Source organism: Oncorhynchus gorbuscha, linkage group LG16 (genome assembly GCF_021184085.1).
Source record: "Oncorhynchus gorbuscha isolate QuinsamMale2020 ecotype Even-year linkage group LG16, OgorEven_v1.0, whole genome shotgun sequence".
Taxonomy (NCBI): Eukaryota; Metazoa; Chordata; class Actinopteri; order Salmoniformes; family Salmonidae; genus Oncorhynchus; species Oncorhynchus gorbuscha.
Genome location: NC_060188.1, coordinates 31,468,817 through 31,496,472, shown reverse-complemented (window position 1 = coordinate 31,496,472; position 27,656 = coordinate 31,468,817). Strand labels below are relative to the sequence as shown.

The 27,656-nt window shown below is 41.5% G+C and overlaps 1 protein-coding gene across 2 annotated transcripts; it reads right to left on the bottom strand.

The window, feature by feature from the left end:
- Window positions 1–1,831: 1,831 nt before the first annotated feature.
- syngr1a (synaptogyrin 1a) lies at window positions 1,832–27,344 on the bottom strand. Of its 2 annotated transcripts, none has more exons than XM_046307090.1 (4): window positions 26,716–27,344; window positions 6,958–7,195; window positions 5,829–5,974; window positions 1,832–3,698 (listed from the first exon to the last, which is right to left on the bottom strand). In XM_046307090.1, the coding sequence occupies exons 1-4, from the start codon at window positions 26,827–26,829 to the stop codon at window positions 3,489–3,491; spliced, it is 708 nt and encodes a 235-aa protein (XP_046163046.1). In that variant the 5' UTR covers window positions 26,830–27,344; the 3' UTR covers window positions 1,832–3,488. The 2 variants fall into 2 exon arrangements, with proteins under 2 accessions (XP_046163046.1, XP_046163047.1); XM_046307091.1 differs by lacking the exon at window positions 1,832–3,698 and adding an exon at window positions 3,718–5,196 and having other exon boundaries at window positions 26,716–27,330.
- Window positions 27,345–27,656: the final 312 nt, after the last annotated feature.

The following is a 27,656-nucleotide window of genomic DNA, read 5'->3' as shown; positions in this document are numbered from 1 at the left end:
GGTTCCCATGAAGCATGGAGGAGGAGGTGTGAGAGTGCTTGCTAGTGACACTCTCAGTTATTTATTTAGAAATCCAGCATGGCTACCACAGCATTCTGCAGCAATACTCCATTCCACCTGGTTTGCGCTTAGTGGGACTATAATTTGTTTTTCAACAAGACAATGACCCAAACACACCTCCAGGCTGTGTAAAGGTTATTTGACCAAGGAGGAGAGTGATGGAGTGCTGCATCAGATGATCTGGCCTCCATAATCACCCAACCTCAACACACATGAGATGGGTTGGGATTAGTTGGACTGCAGAGTGAAGGAAAAGCAGCCACAAGTGCTCAGCATATGTGGGAACTCCAAGACTGTTGGAAAAGCATTCCAGGTGACTATCTCACAAAGCTGGTTGAGAGAATGCCAAGAGTGTGCAAAGCTGTCATCAAGGCAAAGGGTGGCTACTTTGAAGAATCTCAAATATAAAATATATTTATTACATGATTCCATGTGATATTTCATAGTTTTGATGTCTTCATTATTATTCCACGATGTAGAAAATAGTAAAAAGTAAAAGAAAAACGCTTGAATGAGTAGGTGTGTTCAAACTTTGAACTGGTACTGTATATATACTTAAAAATGTCAAACTATTTTTTAAATGTATATACAATTATTGAGCATGTTTTGCCTTGAAAACAATTCTCAGTCAAACATACATGGATCATTACGAACATTTGGAAACAGAAATCACTAAGGTCTTCAGCTGTTGGCATGAAAGAAGAGATAACAAGCACTGGTCTGTCTGAAATCAACTGCTGGTATTCTAGTGCTAAGTCAAATGAGAGATCCCACCCCACCCCTCTGATTTTCTCCTCCAATAGGTTTTGAGAAGGTGAGGAGAGAGGACAGGAGTATGCAATTGACATTCTCACTTTGATTTTAAGGACATATTCTATGTCAGTTACTAGTGTCAAGCCAGTGTTGGTCACATTTTGGTTGGCTGTCAACATTGGTGCATGGCGGAAAATGACTTGGCTTTTAAGTTGGTTATGTACGTCTGTCTTCTTTATTGGTGCTTACACGTCATCGTTATAGTGTTTGGTTACACATCTGTAACAGCTCAATATGTGTAATTGTGGCTTGTCTATAGTTGTGCTTTACTGTTAGTTATTCAGTTCCTGTATGTCATACCCTGTCCTTTGGCCTGTATGATGGGATAACCTTTCAGATTTAGCACTGTTAACAGTAGGTTTGGCTTGGCTGTTAACTTGGCATAGATAGGCAAAAAACACTAAACAATGCAGTCCTCCATGACCACGAGTAGACACCAAACAAAGAAAGCTAAACTGGCAGAAAAGATATGGCAAGCAGGTCCTAGGTCTCTGTGCAATGACTGGGCCACAGTGGAGGCCCACAAAACACAGTGGTGTTACGTAGGACTTGTGTCGTTCTGGTCTCATCACCTAAATCATCAGGTAGTTATGCACATCAATTGTATTCCTACAGTTCCTTCTTTAATTTGTGTTGATATATGTGAGAGTATAGGGGTGTATGAGTTCCAAGACTGCATCCTGATTCTCCACCTTTCTCCCAAAGTGAGCACCTGCGCACTCCCCATCAAGGGTTGGTGGAAACTCCTTCCAGCCAATGCTTACACCAATCCCATTTTATCCATGATGGAGAGTATGCAAGTGCACACTTTGGGAGAAGTGTGGACAATTGGGACACACAGAAGTGAAGTAAGGCTGCAGAAAAGAACCCCTCTTCTGGTTAGAACTCTGTCTGATCCCATGGAAGCGGCCAACCAAAACTGCATCCAACCCCCCCCCACACAAACAAAGGCAAACTGCTTCCAGACACCGACCATGGCCTCTAAGAAGTCCCTCGCTTTCCCCCATACCCTGCCTCCACCTCCCCCGGCAATGCTGTAGCACTCACTTACACACACAGTGAATGCCAACCCATGATCCTGTTCCACCCAGTCAGCCACCCAAAGTCCCTGTCAGGTACTCAAGTCTCAGATCTGTTGGTGCTATCTTGCCAACTCCTACAGTGCCTTCAGAAAGTATTCATAGCACTCGATTTATTCCACATTTCGTTGTTACAGCCTGAATTCAAAATTGATCAAATAATGTACCTTATACCTTATAATGACAAAGTTAAAACATGTTTTTAAAAAGTTTAGGAAATGTATTGAAAATGAAATACAGAAATACCTTATTTTACATACGTATTTACTCCCCGGAGTCAATACATGTTATATCCTTTGGCAGCGATTACAGCTATCAGTCTTTCTGGGTAAGTCTTTAAGAGCTTAGCACATCTTAAATTGTACAATATTTGCCTATTAATCTTTTTTAAATTCTTCATGCTCTGTCCAGTCAGTTGTTGATCATTGCTAGACAGCCTTTTCAAGTTTGTCATAAAGTTTCAAATTGATTTAAGTCAAAATTGTAACTAGGCAATTAAGGAACATTCAATGCCATCTTGGTAAGCAACACCAGTGTATATTTGCCCTTGTGATTTAGGTTATTGTCCTGTTGAAAGGTGAATTTGTCTCCCAGTCTATGTTGGAAAGCAGACAACCAGGTTTTCCTCTAATATTTTTGCCTGTGCTTAGCTCTATTCCATTTATTTTTATTAAAAAAAAGAAAATCCCTAGTCCTTGCCGATGACAAGCATACCCATAACATGTTGCAGACACCACCATGCTTGAAAAAATGAATAATGTGGTGGTCAGTGCTATTTTGTGTTGGATTTACCCCAAACATAGCATTTTGTATTCAGGACATAGTTAATTTCTTTGCAGGTTTTACTTTGGTGCCTTATTGCAAACAGGAATATTTTAATTATGTACAGGCCTCCTTTTCACTCTATCATTTAGGTTAGTATTATAGAGTGACTACAATGTTGTTGATCCATTCTCAGTTCTCCCCTATCACTGCCATTCAAATCTGTTTTAAAGTCACCATTGGCCTCGTGGTGAAATCTCTGATGATTCCTTGAGTTAGGAGGATGCCTGTGTCTTTGAAGTGACTGGGTGTATTGATACAGCATGCAAATTCTAATTAATAACTGCCCCATGCTCAAACCAAGCACATTTTTACACCTGAACTTATTTGGGCTTTTTGCCATAAAATAAATAATGGTTGAATACATATTGACTCAAGACATTTCAGCTTTAAATTATTATTATATAAAAAAAAAATAATGTCAACATTTCTAATAACATAATTCTACTTTGACATTATGGGCTATTGTGTGTTGGCCAGTGATAGAATCAATTTGAAATTTAGGCTGTAACACAACAAAATGTGTAAAAAGTCAAAGGGTTAGAATACTTTGAAGGCTCTGTATTTCATTATCACACCTACCACAAACAGATCTGGGACATGGCTACCTTTAAGCCACCCCATGTCCCATAAACCACAAACATGTCCCCTTAAACCACCCCTGATGCCAAATACCCCTCCCTGGGCCTTCTCCTCCTCCCTTGGCCCTCTGGCTCAGTACTCCTGGCCCTGGTAGCCAGTGGAGCCATCAAAGGCTAGCTCTGTGCTGGCCGCGGGGTCAATGTCGGCGGTGTAGCCCGTGTAGTCAGTGCCCATGGGGGCCGCAGCGTTGGGGTCGGCGGTAGGGTCAACATACTCCTGGGAGAAGAGGGCCGAGTCAGCCCCCAGCTTGTACTTCTGAAAGCCCAGGAAGGCCTGCACCGCCTTCAGAGCAGAGAGGGTGTTATGGGGCGGGCGAGCAATTGAAAAGGGAATGGGCAATAGTATAGAGGCGATGGCAAAATAATGTATGCGTGGAGAAGGGAAGAGGGAGCACAGACCATAAGGGGCAGCGAGCGATTGGAAAGGGGATGGGCAACAACATGAAAGCAATAGCAAAACAATATGTAGGGGGGATAAACAGGAAAGGTAGAGACATGGGGTTGTGTAGGTGGGATTTGAATATGACAGATGGGCAGAATGAGATGACACGATCGACTCAACCAATGATAGTTGGGGAGGGGGGGGTATATCAGGTAGCATGCCATTGATTAAAAAGGTATGAAGTAAGATTAGGAGGATGAATGGTAGTTAGATGATAAGAATGGTGGGACAACGAGAGAGAAAGGAAGGAAGGAAGAGAGAAAATGTTAGAGCGGGAGGATTAAATCCGTTAGTCGGCTTTAAGTGGGGTGTGTCAAAACAGATTACAGTGAGTGGTCTTGGAATGAAGCGAGTAACCTTTCACCTGATCAGGCACCGTCTTTGTTTTGTCTTTTCAACACAACAACAACGATTTAATAATAAACATTCACAAATTATCCCAGTGTCATATACAAGGCAAAAATATCCAAACAAAATTTTAAAAATCTGATTTTAATCCTAACTCATAATACAAAATAACAGAGGAAGATTCACAGTGGTTGCAGCCAGCTGGATCAGGTAACACTAAAGGCACGTCATTAAGCTGTAGTAGTTAGCTACAACTGTGGCATGTGTGTATGGGGGAGCATAAGGCTAGATTAGGGAAAGGAGGTCAACAGAGTTCATAGCTAGGCTTTTACTTCACAGATTTGCAGTTTTGGCATTGAAATACAATGTGAACAATTAACAATTACTACATATCTAAGAGACAATCTATCAAGGTCTGGGGTCAAACTGGTATGAACGCTGTAAATATTTGTCACTATCTAATAATTTCCGGAATTTACCCCAACCATGCAAAGTGGCTCTACAGAAAATGTTCATTCTAATTTGAATGGTACCATGAAATCAAATGATTTCACCAAAAAGTTCTTAACAAAATAATACTTTCCATAAAAATATATGGAGACAACCAGCAAAGGTAAACATAGATCAAGTGGATTACTATGCCAGGCAATGAGAACCTAATATGTCAACAGTACCACTGTTTTAACACCACAAAGACACTAATGTCCGGCAATGTCAAGGCACTTTGGAAGTGCAATCTGAATCCAGCAAGCATATCCTAGCTAGTAAACAAATACAAGGTACTCCTTCACGGTGTTTGGCCATCTAAGGAAGATATCATTCAGACAGCCTGGATGGGAAGTTGCTGTGAGGGAAATAATGTTAAGGATGAGGGTCAGGATATCTATCATTAGGCTAGTGGTGGTGTGGGCTGCGGAACGAACAGTTTGTTGTACTCTTCTTCGAACGACACTCTCTTTATCCTCTCCAGGGACAGCAGTGTCAGAGCACCCTAGAGAGAGACAGACAGGTCAGGGACTGGGTCAGTTATGGTAGAAAGGGTGGTGAGGATGACTCCAATATTCACCAGATACAATCCTTCCGTAAAGTACAATTTTATAACAAAAACCTTAAGCTTTTTTTAAAAAGACAGAAGCAAAGATTAAATTGGCAAAGAGGGAGAAACTTAGTTCAGATCTAGCTAAGGCAGAGATTAGACGTTACTGTGGACAACAATATAGCATAGACAAAGATTGCAATTGAGAAAAAGAGAAATCGAAACAGACCCAAAAGGAGAAGAGAAAATAAGGAGAGAATGTTGAGATCCAGGTTTCAAAACTGCAGAAAAACAGAGACAGTAGACACTTCTAAAGATGAAGAAAAGCAGTGTTAAACAGAGGTAAGTTAAGACTGACAAAGAGGAGCAGAATGTTAGGACCAAGCTTCAGACAGAGCAGAATTAGAGCCTGATGAAGAAGGCAGAGGCGCTACGTAACCAATTTATTTGAAGGGCACTGATGGAAAAATGTGATATGAATACATTTTGTGTAATATACATAATCTTTTCTATATTGTAGATGCACAAATGGCCATTACTCCAGACAGGAAGGTTAATTAAATGGTGGGCTGTTGTACTGTACGTACCCAGGTGAAGATGGAGAAGAAGGCGAAGGTAATGGCGGCTCGGGCTGCGTCCGCGCCCTCCCTTAAAGGGTTGTCCTCCTCTTTGGCAACCTGCCACTGGTTGGCCAGGAAACAGAACCCCACAAACCAGACAAATGACCAGAATGCTACAGGAAGGAAGCAATGATAGATAGAGATAGAGATCAAGAAAGGGAGAATTACAAACAGAAACCATTGATACTATGGGTGGTAAAACTAAAGAAAGAAATCTGCTCTTAAAATGTAACATACTCAGTAATAGCAGATTACAAATGTCATGCCAATAACAGACTGGTCATGCAACAACATAAAAACATTAGATCAACTACTGATAGACAACATATTTTGCAACCATTTTACAAGCCTCACAGTAATCAAAACCGAGCCTCTAAGTTCATAACGAGTATATTAGGGTATATCAGTCACACCACAACTAACCAGAGGGGGGAACCTATGCACATACAAAATGGCACCTACAGTACTCAAGTCTGCCAATGTCCTAGAGTGGTGATTCATATTCCAGGGCTCTGTTCCAATACTATTAATATGCATCCTTCTTTAATCTTTTCCTTGATATAATATAATTTGTGAGAGCAATGCAGTGAAGAGCTTGCTTCTACACCAATCCAGTCACGTCGGAGTGATTGCATCAAGGAAAGGAGGAAGGAGGGATTATACAGACAGGGCCCCAGCACACCTAATGAAGAAACAAGACCTTTATCAATGTCCATGTATTGATCAGTGTTTCCTAAGAGTTTAGAAAGGCTAAAGACAAAGGCCACATCCACCTCTGAACCGAATCTCCACAGAGCCCCCAGAATAACCACGTGCCTCCAAACACACAAACTCTTATCGTGACCAACTTCAACTAAAACAACCCGTCTTTGCTGTTAACGAACACACAATAACCTCCACCAACCCCCAGTCAAAGATAGTGTAGACCCACACCAACAAGCCAAAACAACATTCTTCCTGTGTGGGGTGAAGTTGTCCCTAGACAGTGATCTGTGTTCAGTTTTGAATTGACCATAGTTATGGTTAAGGCTAGGCTTGGGGGAGGAGAAGCTGTTCCTAGATCGGTGCCTAGGGGAAACTACACTCCAGAGCTTACCAGACACTCCGATGTCAGCAAGCACAGCCTTCTTGCGGTCCTTGACGCTGCTGATTTGGGGGAAGTAGACATCCAGGGCCAGGAAGGCAGCACAACTTAGGAAAGCTAGGGTGCCCATCCCCACAGCGTAGTTACAGGCATTCTGGTTCCTGTTGAAGATGCAGAACTCCTCAATCTCGTCAGGCCGGTTCACATAGCCCTCGTTGGCTATACAGCCAAAGATCACGATGGAGAAGAGCTGGGGGAAACAGAGAGGAAGGGAATATAGAAAGGGTGTGAGAAAGAAGTGGATTGAGGAGAGAGAGGGTAGAGTAGGGAGAAAAGGAGAAATGCAAAGGAGAAGACCCCGGCTAAATCAGTAGCTCCAGTATTAAATTAATGTTTTTCCTAAAATCTACACACAATACCCCACAACGACAAAGTAAAACCTTGTTTTTTTCAATATCTAATTGACATAAGTATTCAGACCCTTTACTCAGTACTTTGTTGAAGCACCTTTGGCAGTGATTACAGCCTCGAGTCTTCTTGGGTATGACACTACAAGCTTGGCACACCTGTATTTGGGGACTGTCTCCTAGTCTTCTCTGTAGATCCTCTCAAGCTCGCTCAGATTGGGAGCGTCGCTGCACAGCTATTTACAGGTCTCCAGAGATGTTTGAACTCTGGCTGGGCCACTCAAGGACATTCGGAGACTTGTCCCAAAGCCAATCCTGCGTTGATGTCCTGTTGGAAGGTGGACATCCGTCCCAGTCTGAGGTCCTGAGCGCCCTGGAGCAGGTTTCAATCGAGGATCTCTGTACTTTGCTCCGTTCATATTTCCCTCAACCCTGACTAGTCTCCCGGTCCCTGCTAAAATTCCCCACAGCAGGATGCTGCCACCACCATGCTTCACCGTAGGGATGGTGCAAGATTTCCCCCAGACGTGATACTTGGCATTCAAACCAAAGGGTTTAATCTTGGTTTCAGACCAGAGAATCTTGTTTTTCATGGTCAGAGTCCAAGCTTGCGGTCATGTGATTTTTACTGAAGAGTGGCTTTTGTCTGGCCACTCTACCATAAAGGCCTGATTGTTAGAGTGCTGCAGAGATTGTTGTCCTTCTGGAAGGTTCTCCCATCTCCACAGAGGAAGTCTGGAGCTCTGTCAGAGGGACCATAAGATTCTTGGTCACCTCCCTGACCAAGGCCCTTCTCCCCCAATTGCTCAATTTGGCCGGGTGGCCAGCTCTAGGAAGAGTCTAGGTGATTCCAAATGTCTTCCATTTAAGAATGATGGAGGCCACTGTGTCCTTGGGGACCTTCAATACTGCAGCCATTTTTTGGTACCCTTCCCCAGATCTGTGCCTCGACACAATCCGGTCTTTGAGCTCAACAAACAATTCCTTCGACCTCATGGCTTTGGTTTGGCTCTAACATGCACTGTCAACTGTGGGATCTTATATAGACAGGTGTGTGCCTTTCCAAATCATGTCCAATCAATTGAATTTACCACAGGTGGACTCCAACAAGATGTAGAAACATATCAAGGATGATCAATGGAAACAGGATGCACCTGAGTTCAATTGAGTCTCATAGCAAAGGGTCTGAATACTTATGCAAATAAGGTATGTTTTCTGTTTTCACTGTCATTATAGGGTATTGTGTGTGAATTAAATACATGTTTCTCCTCATCAATCAAGGCTGTAAACGTAACAAAATGTTGAAAAAGCCTAGGGGTCTGAATACTTTCCAAATGCACTGTAGTAATGTATGGCGTAATGCAGAGAAGACACAACATGATCATATCGTCGCACCACCCACATCAATTAGGCTAACTGACACTTTGGGGTAAGGTGAATCCAGAAACCTACACATCCACATTTGTACCCAGTTGTCTACATTCAGATACATGCATGACAGGACCTGATCTGACATGAGTGTCGATGAAGGAAGATCCTAATGACACAATGTGAAACAGTAAGCAAAGTCAAAACTGGCCCCTCTTGCACCAACGCCAGTAACTACATCATAAAACCACCTAGCATTATAGCAGCATTAAAAACCTCTACTCATTTCATTCACATACATTAGAAAGATGACTCATATACTGGAGTAGTCCCAACTGCTTTAATCTAGGTTCAGGTCAGGGTTGATGTTTGTTTTGTTGATGATGAGACGGAATGATATTAGGGGGCTTGTGTATACTACTTGCATCTATTACGCTCAGGCACGTGCACAGATAGAATCAACCTGTGCCCAGCATATGCCTCTTTGAACTCCCACTCGCCAAGTGCCCTTTTGCGTGGTGGTATATAATTATTATTTTATGTATACGTTTTTGTCGTTGTTGTTCTGAACCCATTGCCCACAAGTCGTTCTGATGTTGTCAAGTGCGCCACCTCCAAACCGGTCCGTCGGTTGCACCGGATGGTCTGCCCTGTACTGAGATTGGATATCGGGCGTGCAAACATGCATGGTTTAAAATGAGGTCACCGGTCAAGTGTGTGTGGCAAGCCAACTAGTTTAAACAGTGCTGCCTCAGCTGCATAACGTTTGATAAACATTATTATTAATATTCCGTCTGGTTACACGCAGCAGAGAAAGGCTGAAAGAGAGGAGCAGCTGCATCAACGACCCTCGCTCCGACCCAACTAAATCCCTTCCTCAATCGGCAGCACAGGTAGTCTAGTTTAACCACCATATACTAAAATATCCACACACGCCACTAGCCATATCATGAGTTATAAGACTATGAATATTATGAAGTTATCTTTGAAAGCATAAAACATAGATCAAAAACTGTAAAATATATATTTCCATCAATCATCAACGATCAGATGATAGCCCTCTCTCTCTCTCTTTCCAATGTCAGTTTGAGCACCTGCTCGCTGAAGGAGCTGTGCAAAGTGCTGACTCCACTCGGGGTGTGTATATTGTGTTATATACCACATGCATACCCATCCGTCCGTCCGTCCGTGTGTCTGTATATAGAGTTCCCCATCCAGCACTAGGTATGTGAGGGGTTTAGCGTGGGAGCCGTCCTGGCAAAGCCCTGCGCTTTTAAAAAGGGACGCACGATATAGCGGTAAGTATAGTGGAAAAATCGGTCGAGATTAGCTAAAAATGCCAACATCCGCCTACAAAACAGTTGTCAAAGCTGACGTGCATGCCTATATGAACGTAGATGACGCAATGACGCCACGAAAAATACAGCGCTACACAGTATTCATAACCTAGCCCACGATGTCTCTTCTGTGGATCTATTTTGAAGTTTAAAAACAAGATAACATATGCAACGTTTGTGCTGCTATTATTTCCATAGGGGAGAGTGAAATATTTCAATACCATAAACCTAATTACTAATTTAAAAGTGCATCACCCCCAGACGTTCAGCTACTTAGAACAAAAGCAGAAAAAAAATAAGTGCACACTAAGTCGAGCAGTCATTTGAAAGAGTATGAACATTTCAGCGAGGCAACTGAAATGACAAGATAATGGCATTCATTGCCCTTGTTCCGCCTTTCTTAAAAGTATGGGTAGCGACCCAAAATGGGTCGCGGACCTGGTGGTTCGCGATGTGTCAGTCTACATTTATAATTGTTTCATTAATTATTGGAATTGATTTGGCCATGTGCATCTGCACTCTCTGTTCAGATCTCTTTCTGCTTAAACAGCGGCCTCTGCTCAGTTTGGCACCTGCGAGAGTGTGAGGGAGATGCGGGTGTGCTTCGCGGTTTACCGGATCTTTTTTATGCAGTCTTCTTGAAGATCACTCCGCAACACACACGATGTAGCGCAGTCGTTCAGGCAGCAGATGTGCTGTCAGCCACTGACTTGTCATTCCCACTCACCGCTAGCATCAAATGTACTCATACTAGCCACAAGTTACGACTGAGTTCAATTGTCATGAAAGGCATATACAGCGATTAGTTTCGGTCTCTTTCATACACACTTATAACGAGGAGCGCCCACAATGTGTATTGTGTGTAGAATTGCTTAGTAATGAGACTCGCATAATGAACAAATTAATAAAACGACACGTCCTGACCAAACATCCACAAGGAGTTATTTCAGAACAGGGCATAATGCGTCAGGAAACAGTGCTTCGACAGTGGAAAAGTCAGCTAGCAAGGCAATTGTTGTCCATTTATAACAGGTGATGATACGCAGTAATATGGGAGTACTAATAACTCATAGTACTCATATGTGAGTTTCTCTTTCAAACAATCCCCTGGCCTTGTACACAGCTAAAAGCTAACATTCGCCAAAGCAAGCTAGCTACTTACTTAGTGCAACCCTAAGTAACAGTACAGCTGAAGATGAACAATCAGGCCTACTGTACATCTTACTGTAGAAATTATTGTTGAAAACAAGTCTAGGTTGGAACTGTTGCTGTTAAAATACAATAATAAATTGATTGATGCAAAATGCTTTTTGAGGCAAACACTCAGTTCTGGGTTGTTCATCGACAGCAGGAAGTAGTCTCCCGCCTGACTGGGAAACAGATGTTCTGATCCAGTTTGGTACCACATACCTATGCGAGTCAGGGTTCTCAACACTGACATACTTAAAGAACAAGCGCAGAAACGACCTCATTGCTGAGTATGACCTCAATGTTGCACTGTCAAAAACGGAGCCCAGAATAGACAAGCTCGTTAAAAACTTCAACCAGCCACACACCTCTCATTAGGACTGTGTGTTTATTTTCTGGATGTGATCAATCAGTTTATTCGGTTCAGAATAAACAAACATGTATTGAATTTTAACAGCAACAGTACCAACCTAGACTTGTTTTCAACAATAATTTCTACAGTAAGAAGTACAGTAGGCCTGATCATTTTTCATCTGTACTGTTACTTAGGGTTACACTATCAAAAAGCTTGTGTGTGTTGTTATTCATCTGTGTGATGTGATCAATCCATTTATTCCAGTTCAGAATGAAAATGATTTATTTTATTTTAACAGCAATAGTTCCAACCTAGACAGATATAGGAGTGTTTTTAATGGGGGAAAATAAACATGAATACATATTTAATTTCATTGTTATTTGTTTTTGTCTATATTGCATTTGTTTTAGGCATAAGGGCAATTAAATGTACTGATATTTATGTTTAGTTGCAAATTTTCCTAAGCTTGGGTCCCAGAAAAACACAGAATTTCTCATTTGGGTCCCAGACTGATAAAGTTGAAGAACCCCTGCCCTTGACAATCAACCGTTCTCTTTCGTGGATGATGTTGGCTTTCGCCGACTGGTCGAGCACCTCGAGCCCCGGTACACACTACCAAGTAGGCGCTATTTTTCAGATGTTTCCCTACTGGAGTTACACCGTAGTGTTGAAACGCACATCCATGAGCTACTTGCTATGGGCATCACTGCTATTAGCTTCACAACTGACATTTGGACCAGCAATGTCAGCCCCATGAGCATGCGGAGTCAGAGCACAGTGGGTCGGCGAGGATTTCGTACTGAGGAAAGCCGTATTGCATGCTCAAGTATGTGCTAGTTTTCATACCGCTGCTGCCATTTCAATGGCATTTGAGAACATGAACACATTCCAAGCTCCATTCGAACAATTGTCTCGAGAAATAAACTCATCAACTGAATCTGCAGCAGATGTGACGACAGAAGAGGCCATGGACAGAGAGCTGAAACTTCACTGCTTGACATGTATGATGAAATCCTGGTTGAGAATGAAAAGACTGAACAACGAAACAGCACAGCAAGTAAGTGGAAGAGATAGGTTTTGATTAGGTTTTACTGGTAATGGGGACATGCGTAAATGCCAACAAAATAACTTTTTGGTCTTTAACTGTACTAGAATGCTAAAAAGTCTGCTACAATTTTAAACATCTGTATTGGAATTTTTTGTCAAGGAAAATATCAGATATCGGGATATAGGCCAAAAATGTCATATCGGTGCATCCCTAGTTTTAACAGCTGGCCTCTTCATCAGACAGCACTGTGTGTGTGTTTGTGTGTGTGTGTGTGTGTGTGGAAGACAGAGAGAGAGCATGCACGAGGGGGTGGGGTGGTATGATAGAGCATCTCTGATGTAATACTGTGTGTTTGGTGAGCCGCAAGTGTGTGTTTGATCAGAAAATACACACTGTAGTGCCTTTACAGAATGGATTGTAATTCGGCAGAGTTTTTCCATTTGCTGTCAATCAATTCCCTATACACAGTGTGAGTGTGTGTGATGGTTACCCAGCCATCTGTCAAGTGAAGCGTGGGAATCTGATGGATCGTGGCTGGTAAGCATCCAGATGAGTGGATAAAAACACCATATGTACGAGAGGAAGGAGAGAGAGAGAGGAAAGAGAGCGAGAGAGGAAAGAGAGAGAGAGAGGAAAAGAAAGCTAGAGAGGAAAAGAAAGCTAGAGAGGAAAAGAAAGCTAGAGAGTAATGGCCTTTAGCCTGCTTTCAATGTGCATCTTTCCCATTGAACCATTATTAGCTGTGCTGAAGCTGGCCCACCCTGGTTGCCAGGAACTCCCAACACCTCAGGCTCATAACCAATTGAGTGTTGTACGCTCACTGCTCTTTGACTAAACTGATACTCATTCAATGTGAATATGCTACCTTCGAAACATACACTATATAGTGTGTATACAGACTGTATATACACAATATGTCGAAGGTACAAGGCGAACTGAAAGCTGAATACTAAAGATTACTGTATATAACCAGATCCCTTGAGAGAAGAGAAAGCAAGGGGGCACTTCATGTTATTACATTCTGAAGGGTACAAGGTGAACTGACAGCCGAAAACTATAAAGACTATATAACCAGATCCTTTGACAGAAGCGGTATTACATTCTCAATACTTTAAGTGCTCACGTGCTTGTTAGCATCTCACAATGCCTAGTTTCAGCCGTCCAGTATTTATATGAAGATTGTATCGTTGCCTCCTTTCTTCCATGTTCTGAAAATTAAAACAAACAAATAAATAAATAAATAAAGAGTACTGACCCATGGCTGCTATTTTGGGCTCCCGAGTGGTGTAGCAGTGTAAGAGGCATCACTACAGACCCTGGTTCGATTCCAGGCTGTATCACAATCAGCTGTGATTGGGAGACCCATAGGGCGGCGCACAATTGACCCAGCGTCGACCGGGTTAGGGTTTGGCCGGGGTAGGCCATCATTGTAAATAAGAATTAGTTCTTAACTGATTTGCCTAGTTAAATAAAAATCTGCTCCATAATTTCCTGCTTTATTTGATCGCAATAGCGATAGTCTTCCTTTGCCCTCGTTTCTCATCCCAAACTCCTCTTAACCATGCTTTATAGTTCCTAATGTAAGCATTTCATTGCACCGTTTACACTGTAGCCTGTGCATATGACAAACTTTGACAATGCAAAGAGGATAGCGGTTCTGCTTGTGGACATGATCTTTGGTCAGGATTTCATAAATCTGTGAATTCCCTACTCTCTAGTTTTGTCTGCTGGTGTGGTCTCCCTCCTGGTCCATTCACCTACTCCGATCTATAATTACCAGGCTAGCAGCACCGCTCTCAGTCCTGTCTGGAACACAAGGCCCCAGCACCTCACAGACATATGAAGGCAGGCATTGTGGCTGGCACCACGTGGGATCCTGATCCTGTGATCATTAGCAGTAGGCCTTTTATGCTCCTGATGGGATTTAGTGTGTGTATCATGTGATCAAAAAAATAATACAACTGCTTATGCATGACTTTCTCAAGTTGAGCAGCACTGGCTGTCTGTTACAATTTCACTTCTGTACCACTACAACTTAAATACATCTCATACATCCTGTTGGATTACAGTCTGAGTCTTTCAGGCAGACCTACCAGTCAATCAGGCTATGCACACAATCACAGCTAGAGCCCCTTAGCTTTGCTGCAAGCTACAACAGAGCCCATTCACTCGTGCTGTCATAGCAATACTGTGAGCAGACTGCACTGGATGCCCTCTCTCCCCTCAATTAATCTGCTTGTGCTAGTCTCCTTCAGTCGTCAGTGTGGTCTCCTCCATCATGGAGTACCATTGATACAGAAGTACACAAAAGGAGTCCTTGACAAACAAACATGGACACACACACACACTATCACACAGACCACTTGCTGGCCAGGCACCACATTTCTGCCCTCCCCCACAATCATTCCATTTTAATCTCCGTGACCTTGTGTTCACACACAGAGATTGAGAGAGAGAGAGCGAGCCGGAGCAACCAAGACTGTCAGATTCTTTGAGTCACAAGACTGGAAGTCTTTCTCCATCCTAATGCCCACATAAGTACTACCAGGAAACCAGAAATGCCATCTCCCTACATAGAGATGACTAGCTGAATATAGGCCTACCATGAGGTTACAGGTTTACACTTGAACGCATAGCTAGCATACAGCTCAACAAAAACACAGGAGGAAAAGGCACCTCCATCAAACCAACATTCAAACCCAATGTTTGCTATGGAAATATCAACAGAACAATGTTAACTAATTACAGTAAAAACAGAACGAAAACCAGTTACAAAATGAAAACCGATTGCTGGAGCAAGGTTGGCACTTGCAACTTCAAAACAAAAGGCTAAACAGTGTTTTTGAACACACCACTACAACCATGTCCCTGGAAAGCTAAGTGATGTCCATGTTCTCCACTAGTCTTCTCGGAGTAGATTGGCCTCAGCTACTTACATCATAAGTCCTTATAACATGTCCCAGTCCATCTGCACCTAAAAGGCTGTGGCGAAAAAACCCTGTGCCCAGTAGAGCGTCTAGATCCAGATGCTGGTTTTGGCAGGACAACTATTATCTAAAAACAAGTGTGAAAACCACACTCAATGACACGGTCATTGTTGTTTTGGGTAACTGTATTAGAGCTCTGCTCCAACGAGCCGCACGCACACACATACACAGACTCAGAGGTCCTCTCCACATCGCAGCGAATCATCGTCACACAAAGCACAAGGAGAGAGGGAAGGAAAAGACATGGCTAGTCGAGAACGTAGTGCTCGTAAAAGAGAAGAGAAAGATAGCATTGGTATTGTGGTGGTGAAGTGTAGCTTTAGAATGACATTTAGCTGCTGTACCATAGTGTGTGTGTGTATATATATATATATATATATATACATATACACACACACACACACACACACACACACACACACATATATATATACATATACACATATACACATATATACATATACATATATACACATATACACACACACACACACACACACACATATATATATATACATAGTTTGCTGCACTGAAAGTAAAGGGGCTGAATAATTTTGCACGCCCAATTTTTCAGTTTTTGATTTGTTAAAAAGTTTGAAATATCCAATAAATGTCGTTCCACTTCATGATTGTGTCCCACTTGTTGTTGATTCTTCACAACAAAATACAGTTTTATATCTTTATGTTTGAAGCCTGAAATGTGGCAAAAGGTCGCAAAGTTCAAGTGGGCCGAATACTTTGGCAAGGCACTGTAGGTAGGGGTAAAGTGACTAGGCAAGAGGATGGATAATAAAACAGTAGCAGCAACGTATGTGGTGAGTGTGAAAGTTGGTGTGTGTCAGTGTAAAAGAGTTAGTGAAACAACAAAAAGGAAACCTAGGTAGTCCGGCTAGCCATTTGATTAGCTATTTAGCAGTCTTGTTAAGTTGTCTTATGGCTTGGGGGTAGAAGCTGTTCAGGGTCATGTTGGTTCCAGACTTTGTGCAGTGGTACCGCTTGCCATGTGGCATAAGAAAGAACAGTCTGTGGCTTTCAGCAGGACACACCGTAGCAAAACGTTCTGCAACGTAAAACAAAACAAGTTCCAGGTGACAACTCCACATTTTCTTTTACAATTCTCCCTACTGAACATGGTTTGGAAAGCAAGCAAGAGTCAAAAGGACCAGGACTAGCAACATTCTGCAGAGGTAAAAAAGCTCAACATCCAAACCTGGTCACCTTTTAATCTTACATACCAAACCAACAAACATACATTCCTCTTTGGCTGGAGAACATTTCAAATCAGTCCCAAGGTCCCCAGCATTACTGCCAAACACCGGTGCAAAGCCTGACTGTGGAAATGAACTAATAGTGCTCTGGCTATAGTGACTCAGACATCTGAATGAACATGCCATCCACCCACACAGTCTTGTCTAATACAGTTCCATCAACTGTGGTGGATGCGTCATCAGGCCAGTGCAGTAGAGTCTGGCTCAGCTCTGCTCAGTATTGTGAATAGGGTATAAGTGTCTATTTTTTTATTTGAGCCTCTGTGCCTAATTGGTTAATTAAACACATTGACTAAATAGAAACTACACTCCCTTGATTTACCAAACCTAAGCATCAGTTGCTAATTACAAGGTAACAACATTGACAAAGTAGCAGACATTGCAGCCTTCCAGGACCAGAGATCCACCCAAAGAACATGCTTCTCTATTTCCAGGTCCCCTTCATCAATTAGCTCAATAAAGCTTGTACTGATCTGGTGACAGGCATTTCCCAATTGGACACCATCATGCATCACCCAATATTACTCGACAGATCCCAGTGACAACATTAACAGGAGTAGCAGAGAAAAATAACCATGTTATTCAGAGACTGCTTCCATGGAATGAAGAAAAAAAAGACAACTCGTTCCACATTCCCTCATGACCCGCAAGCATGACTATTCTATTTGCTCAGACAAAGGCTTCACACTGAAAAGGCAGCACTTGATAGGACAAGGAAAAGAAAGCTGAACTAAAAAGGGGATGATAGATCATGTAACGTGACAGTTTAGTACATCTTATAACACCCCTAGTTACAAGGTTGCCATGATATAAAAGATCCAGACATTCTGAAGACCGTCCCTATCCCCTTCCTCTGGTGAATAACATACTTGTGTCGTGAGCAAGTCTCCTCTTATTTGTCCCCATTCCTCCCTCCCTGCATCCCTTTCATGAGTGTGCTTGCTGGTGACATCTTGCCGGTGGTCTCTGACAGTCGTCATGCCAACGCAGCAGATCTCAATCAGCCAATCAGGAACTCGGTCAGGGGGGCGCCTCCCTTATCCTGGAGAGAGAGCTGTGGGCCAACAAGTTAATACCAACCTATCATCATCACCACAGCACGCAGGGCTACAATGGCAGACTTTAAAATGGGAGTGGCTGAGCTTACATTCCCTTTCTCGATATACAATGGCAGATCTCTCCAAGACAAATGTGTTGGTGTCCATCTTTGTTTTGCCTTAGTATTCGTGAAAGCAGGTTCTGATCACACATTTCTGGATCGTAGCAGAATGAGGAATAAAACCTCCATGATCATTGGAGTTGCCACCCCAATCTGATGAACATCAAATATGCTGCAGTCCTATATAGTGTTGTACACCTTTTCTCTAATCACTATGCTTGACAGACAGACATACACAGTATTTGTTACATGTATTTAAATTATTTCTGAGTATTTTGTCATTTTGTATTGCACTGGGTTACACTACAATGTATTTTGTAACAAGATACTTCCAAGAGTTGCAATATGTATTTTCAAAATGCAAAATACTTTTCTACACCGGCGCACCATTTTGTGGCTCCCCTTTCACCCTGCATTGGTATCAGAAGTCCGATGGCACTATGGCATGATGATAAATGAACAAAATATACATGTAGATGTAAAAATGAACAATTGCAAAGCATGCTAGGTATTATTCTAATGTCCTCCTTCCCCCTCCCCAAAAAGGCTAATAATAATAATAATAATAATAATACCCAGTGTGCTCTGCAGTTAATTTAGGTATACTCATTTTCACGTATACATTTAGGTCATTTAGCAGACACACTCTTATCCAGTGACTTACAGTCCCTGCAATCAACTAGATCCACCACAAATCACAGTCATAGCAAGTAAACTGTTTCTGTAACCATTACTGAGAATGTTGTTGTTGTTGTTGTTTGGGCTGGCTACTTGCACATTTATTTCTGTATTTAAAAATAACAAATTAATGTTTTTAATTAAATACATTTCAAACTACAAGCATTTTTTTGTTTATTTTAATATGGATCTTTATGATATTTTGTCAATTTTTTCCATCCCTGCACTCACACATATCACAGAGACACACACTCTTGAGAGATGCTGTATTTTAGGCTTGGCTATCGATTACTACAGTTATTGATTAGGACTATTTGGAAACATCATTCATTATGCAAGTCATTTCTCAGATCTAAATGAAACACCAGAACAAGAGAAAATGTATTATTTTTGTCTCTCTAGTTAGTTTAGATACAAAATAATAGCCTTCATGCCATTTACATCTGTTTGCAACATTAAGGGCCTGAGAACCTGAACATTTTTTAAAAAACTTTATTTAACTAGGCTAGTCAGTTTATGAACAAATTCTTATTTTCAATGGCAGTGGGTTAACTTCCTTGCTCGGGGGCAGAACGACAGATTTTTACATTGTCAGCTCGGGGATTCGATCATGCAACCTTCCGGTTACTAGTCCAACGCTCTAAACAACTAGGCTACCTGCCACCCCTGTAATTGAACCTAGCCTATAGCAGACAGGAATCTTTGGCTCCAGTGATTGAACCTGACGGTCCGCAGACACTGACGAGGCGCCAGGCTCGTGCCGCCACTGTACCTGAGCTTGTAATCTCAGCCTACAAAGCCTTGTCCTTACTAACTCTTTAAATCCTAAGCTTGCTGATCATGGTCTTTGTAAATACTAGCCTACAAAGGCCTTGTCACTACTAATTTTGCACAAAGAGTCCCATAATAACAATAACATTAAAGAGATAGTCTTACAAAGCTGATCTGATTGGTCAAAAGATCTATTAGTGAGAAAAAAATAATATCAGAATTGAGCTGCCTGTGCAGGTTGGTCTCAGACTAGACGTAACATAGTAAACAAAAATCAGGGCCTCTCAAATTAGTTTTATAGGTTACATTTGGTATGGTTACCAGGGCTCGGATTCCCTGGTGGCATTGCTGGCCCGTCAATGCTCCCTTGTATGACAATAATGCCCCCTAAAAAAATCCATTAAATGTGGCCAAAGTGAACATTTACATTTTTTGTTTGTTTTTTTACCAGGTAGGCTAGTTGAGAACAAGTTCTCATTTGCAACTACGACCTGGACAAAATAAAGCAAAGCAGTTTGACACATACAACAACAGTTACACATGGAATAAACAAACATACAATCAATAATACAGTAGAAAAATCTATAAACAGCATGTGCAAATGAGGTAGGATAAGAGAGGTAAGGCAATAAATAGGTCATGGTGGCGAAGTAATTACAATATAGCAATTAAACACTGGAATGGTAGGTTGTGCAAAAGATGAATGTGCAAGTAGAGATACTTGGGTGCAAAGGAGCAAGATAAATAAATAAATCAATATAGTTTGGGGATGAGGTAGATTGGATGGGCTATTTACAGATGAGCTAGGTGCAGTGAGGGAGCTAGTGAGGGAGGTCAGTAATCTGTTAACTTCTTAGTGATCCCTTCCCGCTCAGATCCCGGTAACGGGATTGATTTGACAACATCCAGTGAAATTGCAGTGCGCCAAATTCAAAAACAGAAATACTCATACAAATTCACAAAACATACATGTATAATACATCAAAATAAAGCTTAACTTATTGTTAACCAAGCTGCAGTGTCAAATTTCAAAAAGGTGAAAGCATACCATGCGATTATCTGAGGACAGCACCCCGCATACAAACACATGAAAATTACATTTCAACCAGCCAGGTGCGACACAAAACTCAGAAATAACGATATAATTCATACCTTACCTTTGAAGGTCATCTTCTGTTGGCAATCCAAAATGTTCCAGAAATATCACAAATGGTCATTTTGTTTGATAAATTCCTTCTTTATATCCCCAAAATGTCAATTTATTTGGCGCGCTTGATTCAGAAATTACACCGGTTCCAAATCACCCAACATGACTACAAAGTATCTAATAAGTTACCTGTAAACTTGGTCCAAACATTTCAAACAACGTTCCTATTCCAAACTTCGGTATCGTAAAACTTAAATAATCGATACAATTTAAGACGGGATGAACTGTGTTCAATACCGGACGAAAACAAAGTGAAGCGTTTTCCAGGTCGCACGCACCAAAAGACTAGAGTCCACCTGGAGTGACACATGGAAATAACAGGGCTACTTCTTCATTTCTCAAAAGAAAAACATAAACCAATTTCTAAAGACTGTTGACATCTAGTGGAAGCCATAGGAACTGCAACCAGATTCCTATTTAAAAGGGCTTACCATAGAAAAATTATGGAAAACAGATTGACCTCAAAGAAAATCACCCTGGATGGATTGTGCTTGGGGTTTCACTTGCCAAATCAGTTCTGTTATACTCACAGACATTATTCAAACAGTTTTAGAAATGTCAGAGTGTTTTCTATCCAAATCTACTGATTATATGCATATCCTAGCTTCAGCACCCAAGTGGCAGGCAGTTTACATTGGGCACGCTTTTCATCCGGACGTGAAAATACTGGCACCTAATTAACTTGGCTTTTAAAGACCTTAGAATGGCAGGGTAGAATAGATATAGGTCTGTAGCAGTTTGGGTCTAGATTGTCTCCCCCCTTGAAGAGGGGGATGACCACGGAAGCTTTCCAATCTTTGGACGATACAAAAAAGATGTTGAAGAGGCTAGTAATAGGGGTTGCAACAATTTCGGGTAGATACTTTTAGAAAGAGAGGGTCCAGATTGTCTAGCCCAGCTGATTTGTAGGGGTCCAGACTTTGCAGCTCTTTCAGAACATCAGCTATCTGGATTTGGGTGAAGGAGAAGTGGGGGATGTTTGGGCGAGTTGCTGTGGGGAGCGCAGGGCTGTTGACCGGGGTAGCCAGGTGGAAAGCATGGGCAGCTGTAGAAAAATGCTTTTTGAAATTCTCAATTACTGTGGATTTATCAGTAGTGACAGTATTTCCTAGCCTCAGTGCAGCGGGCAGCTGGGAGGTGCTCTTATTCTCCATGGACTTTACAGTGTCCCAGAACTTTTTTGAGTTTGTACTACAGGATGCAAATTTATGCTTGAAGACACTAGCCTTAGCTTTCCTAACTGCCTGTGTATATTGGATCCGAACTTCCCTGAAAAGTTGCATATCACAAGGGCTATTCGATGCGAATGCAGAACGCCACAGGATATTTTTGTGCTGGTCAAGGGCAGACAGGTCTGGAGTGAACCAAGGGCTATATCTATTTCAGGTTCTAATTTTTTTTTAATGGAGCATGCTTATTTAAGGAAGGCACTTTTGAAGAATAACCAGGCATCCTCTACTGACTGGGTGAGGTCAATGTCATTCCAGGATGCCAGGTCGATTAGAAAGGCCTGTTCGCTGAAGTGCTTAGGGAGCGTTTGACAGTGAAGAGGGGTGGTCATTTGACCGCAGAACCATTACGGATGCAGGCAATGATCGCTGAGATCTTGGTTGAAAACAGCAGAGGTGTATTTGGAGGGCGAGTTAGTTACGATGATATCTATGAGGGTGTCCATGTTTACGGATTTGGGGTTGTACCTGGTAGGTTCATTGATAATTTGTGAGATATTGAGGGCATCAAACTTAGATTGTAGGATGGCCGGGGTGTTAAGCATGTCCCAGTTTAGGTCACCTAGCAGCACGAGCTCAGAAGATAGATGGGGGGCAATCAATTCACATCTGGGGTCAGAGGGTGGTCTATAGCAAGCGGCAACGGTGAGTGTCGTGGTAATTTCCTGTATTACTAAACATTGAAAGAGCAAACCACACACACACACACAAGTCAGAGTTATATTATATAAAGTCCATCTTTAATTATATATGAGCTTCACCATAGCCCGGTGACTCTCAGATCAATTCAGTGTCTATAAATGAATTCTCCGAGAGTGCTTTCAAAACAATTCTTAGTATAATTTATAGCCAAGACACACCTAACACAGATCTCAGGAACAGTTCACAAAGAATATTTTACTTGAAAGGTGAGTATCCCATAGCTAAATAGCATTAGCTATAAATTATCGTTCAGTTTGGTCTCTTTAGACGTGATTCTAATCTCGTTCTTGGTACCACTTAGGACCAAAACATTACCTCATCCAATGGCATATATCAATTGTCAATTCTAGATACTCCCATCTCAAATACAAACCCTCCTGGACAAGCTCACAGAGACAGTGAGCCTCTTAGGTCATATAATAGGTCAAGATAAGGGCAACCTCAGACAAACGACACTTAGACACATTCCCATAAGAAGAAAAGCCTCCATTCTGTCCTCCTCCCCTTCTGATATTCTTCATAGCATCACATGGTTTAACAGATACATTGACATATGAAGACAAGCCTGACCTCTCCCCTCTCTGGGCCCCTAGTGACTAAGCCCTGGAGAAGAGAGAGGAAAATGCAACTGCCAACTGTACCTAACCATAAACATCAATGTCTTTAAAAAAAAATCAATACACAGAAGTATATATTTTTAAACCTGCATATTTAGCAAAAATAAATCCAGATTAGCAGGGAATATTAACCAGTTTAAATTGTGTCACCTCTCTTGCGTTCATTGCCCGCAGAATCTGGGTGGGTACATGCAACAGTTTGGGCCGCCTGGCTCGTTGTGAACTAATTTGCCAGAATTTTATGCAATTATGACATAACATTGAAGATTGTACAATGTAACAATAATATTTCATATTTCTGTGTATTATGTTATAATTAAGTCTATGATTTGATATATGATAGAGCAGTCTGACTGAGCGATGGTAGGCAGCAACAGGGTCATATGCATTCGTTCAAACAGCACTTTCGTGCGATTTGCCAGCAGATCTTCACAATGCTTCAAGCATTGAGCTGTTTAAGACTTCAAGCCTATCAACTCCCGAGACTAGGCTGGTGTAACCGATGTGAAATGGCTAGCTAGTTAGCGGGGTGCGCGCTAATAGCGTTTCAATCGGTGACATGACTCGCTCTGAGACTTGGAGTAGTTGTTCCGCGGCTTTTGTGGAGCGATGGGTAACGATGCTTCGAGGGTGGCTGTTGTCGATATGTTCCTGGTTCGAGCCCAGGTAGGGGCAAGGACAGGGATGGAAGCTATACTGTTACACTGGCAATATTAAAGTGCCTATAAGAACATTCAATAGTCAAAGGTATATGAAATACAAATGGTATAGAGAGAAATGGTCCAATAATTCCTGTTAAAAGGAACCACCAGCTTTCATATGTTCTGAGCAAGGAACTTAAACGTTAGCTTTCTTACATGGCACATATTGCACTTTTACTTTCTTCTCCAACACTTTGTTTTTGCATTATTTAAAACAAATTGAACATGTTTCATTATTTATTTGAGGCTAAATTGATTTTATTTATGTATTATATTAAGTTCAAATTAGTGTTCATTCAGTATTGTTGTAATTGTCATTATTATAAATAAATAAAACATGTTTAATAATAAAAAAATATATATATATTAAAAAGAATGCAAAGAAAAAGAAAACCTGAGGAAAATCCATCCAGTAAGTGGGACATTTTTGATGTGGGTGGTTTTCAATTGAATGCCTGCGTATCTAATGGGTTAGGACCCAGATTGCAGTTCCCATGGTTTCCACTAGATGTCAACAGTCTTTAGACATTGTTTCAAGCTTGTTTTCTGAAAAATGAAGAAGCATGAGACCTTTCTGTGAGGGGATTGGGGAAGCGTGTAGTGCTGGTTTGCACGGCCTTCCTTCTTTTTCCTTTCTATTGAATACACTATTGTCCGGGGGAAATATTATCGATTATTTAGACAATTGACAACCTGAGGATTAATTATAAACATCGTTTTGACTAACTTTACCGGTACTATTAGGATGTATTTGTCTGATTGTTTTGACCGCCTTTGAGCCAGTGGATAACTGAACAATACACACCAACAAAACTGAGTTTTTGGGATATAAAAGGAACTTTATCGAACAAAACAAACATTTGCGTAGCTGGGACTCTTGTGACTGCAACCAGATGAAGATCTTCAAATGTAAGTGATTCATTTTCTCTCTATTTCTGACTTTCGGGACTCCTCTACTTGGTTGGAAAATGTTTGTATGCTTTTGTAAGCGGGGCGCTGTCCCGCTTACAAACCCCCCCTTTGTTTAGGGACACATTATTTAATTTCTGTTAAATGTCTGTGGAACTTGTTCAGTTTATGTCTCAGTTGTTGAATCTTGTTATGCTCATACACATATTTACATATTTACACATGCTTAGTTAGCTGAAAATAAATGCAGTTGACAGTGAGAGGACATTTCTCTTTTGCTAAGTTTATTTAGCATGTTAGCTAACCCAACTCCAATCCTTAACCCCATACTTATGTAACAGTGCTGATTCTATCCCTCTCCGGGACCCTGTGAACACATCAACAACTGCCTCCCATGAAGCATTGTTATCTATTGCTCCACAAAAGCCGCAGCCATTGCAGAGCAAGGGAGACAACTTCTTCAAGTTCTCAGAGCGAGTGATGTCACCAATTGAAACGCTATTAGCGCGCACCACTAACTAGCTAGTCATTTCACCCAGTTACACTTACTCCTCCCCCTTTGACAACCTCCTTTTCCGCTGCAACCAGTGATCCGACACCAACATAACAGTGTTGCTTACATCTCTCTCCTCACTCCAACGGGCTCGAACAAAGGACCATCTGAAGACATCAACAACTGCCTCCCTCAAAGCATTGTTACCTATTGCTCCACAAAAGATGTGGCCCTTGCAGAGCAAGGGAAACAACTACTTAAAGGTCTTAGAGTGAGTGATGTCACCGATTAAAATGCGTGCACCGCTAATTAGCTAGCCGTTTCACACAGGTTACACTTAAACCAATCCTTAACGTTAGCCACCTAGCTAGCTACCTAGCTAATGTTAGCCACAACAAATTGGAATTGGTAACATATCATAAATATTGCAAATTCGTAACACATTGTATTAATTGCAATTCGTAAAATATCACACGAATTGTAATTCGTAACATATCATTCGAAATAGATGACATCAACAAATTAGTAACAAATCATGCTTATTTCAATGTCCCGGATTTTGTTTACTATGTTACGTCTACCACCTGATTCCAGGTTGGCCTGTGTAAACGCAGCCTGTTAAAAAGGGGAAATCTGCAGTTGCTACATCCATTTTTGGACAAACAAATTATTGATATGTACCCATTGATTCTTGAACAGTATAACTTATAAATACCATATGAGCTTAGTTCAACTGTCTTACCCCAAAATATATGCTTTTTTTACTCCAATGTTTGTAAACAAAGTACATGTAAACAAACAATCAATACCCTCAAAACATGGTTAAAACTAGAATGTTAATAGGATGGATGGTCAGTCCTTGGATCCATAGCTCTGTCTATGAATTTGAGAGTGGTTACATTACTTCCGCTCCATTCCTCAGCTTTTTGGGGTAATAGTGGCTGGGTGTGTGGCTTTGAATTGTTTGAACTACTGATTGCCACTTTAACTGACATTTAGTAGCTAATAAAATAGGGGTCTTTTTTTCAATGGTAGCCAAAACATTTTAATTGAAGACAAATGGTTTTCGAGACAAGGTAGCTATAGTCAGTAGTCAAATATTATGATAGTATGAAAACAATATTTATTCTGTGCGCCCCATTAACGCCCTTCCACTCAAATGTGTGCGTAAACAGGGTATATAGCCTTACCTATGGGGTTAACCTAGGAATCCTAGGAATCAATCGGTTTGCTTTTAAATCCTACACATTTCTCGAATGTTTGTAGATATGTCGCTGTACACACACAGATGCCCGAATTATTAAAACGACATGCTCAAATAAACAACACAAAACATTACCACTCACCCAGCACACAAGCCGAAGGATAGTTTGAGGCTGTTGAAAGAACGTCAAAGGGTCGAAGGCTCCTCCAGCCTTCCCCGCTCCGTATGCCTGCATCCCCTGCATCACCCCCTCCATCTTCAGCTTCTGGTGGTGATTTCCCCGTCTCCGAATTCAGTACCCAGCCTAATACGTTCAAATACGTGGGTTTGTGCGCTCGTTCGGTGTATTGACCTTGGTATGATTAGAACGCTGCCCGTTGGAACAGGATTGACTCGGGTTTAATGTATTCTAGTATCTGCTCTGCCCCTTTGCCAAAGCCTTCCACCCGTGTCTGCTTTCTGTGGTTTTGAAGCTAATTTATTTCCCTAAAACAACCTCTTCCCCTTCTCCCTATATAGCCCTTTCTCATCTGAAAGGTGGAGAGAAATAAGCCGAGCAGACAAGCATTTCTTGTGAGTAGCGCGCGCATACGGCGCAGTCAAGTTTTTTGACGCGCACTCACTCTCGACAATCACAGGCGCGCTCCTGACAGAAAACATGATCTTATTCAATAACACACAAAAAAAATCACTATTTAAAAATAAACGTACACGCTAGAACTTGAAGTGTGGAGAAACACAAGCCCACTCACTACAGGCTCACATATTCAATATATGCATGGCTAATCAGCGATCTCTTCCTGATTTACAAATGGGATCAACTGCTTTGTTCAATCTGTTCGTCTCCCCAGTCTACGGTGTAGGAGAGGCCTGTGCCACCTGGCGGATAACTATTCGCACTGGCTCTCACTGAGGCAAAAATGGTTAATGACTATGCATTATGTTGGTTATAAATCTAGAATGTATGTTCAAGTAGTTTACAGACTGAGTTTTTAGTCCAGGGCCTAAAGAGCCACCTACAAATCCCAACGTAAAATTATATTTCATGAGAAATTGTGACATTACCACAAAAAAATATAGATT

What these genes read in the sequence shown, in the direction of transcription:
- syngr1a (XM_046307090.1), bottom strand. Translation starts at nt 26,829, where the DNA reads ATGGAGGGGGTGATGCAGGGGATGCAGGCATACGGAGCGGGGAAGGCT. An exon ending in TCCTTCGGCTTGTGTGCTGG is followed by an intron (nt 7,196 to 26,715) that starts GTGAGTGGTAAT and finishes TGTTTCCCCCAG; the next exon opens with CTCTTCTCCATCGTGATCTT. An exon ending in TGCTGACATCGGAGTGTCTG is followed by an intron (nt 5,975 to 6,957) that starts GTAAGCTCTGGA and finishes TCCTTCCTGTAG; the next exon opens with CATTCTGGTCATTTGTCTGG.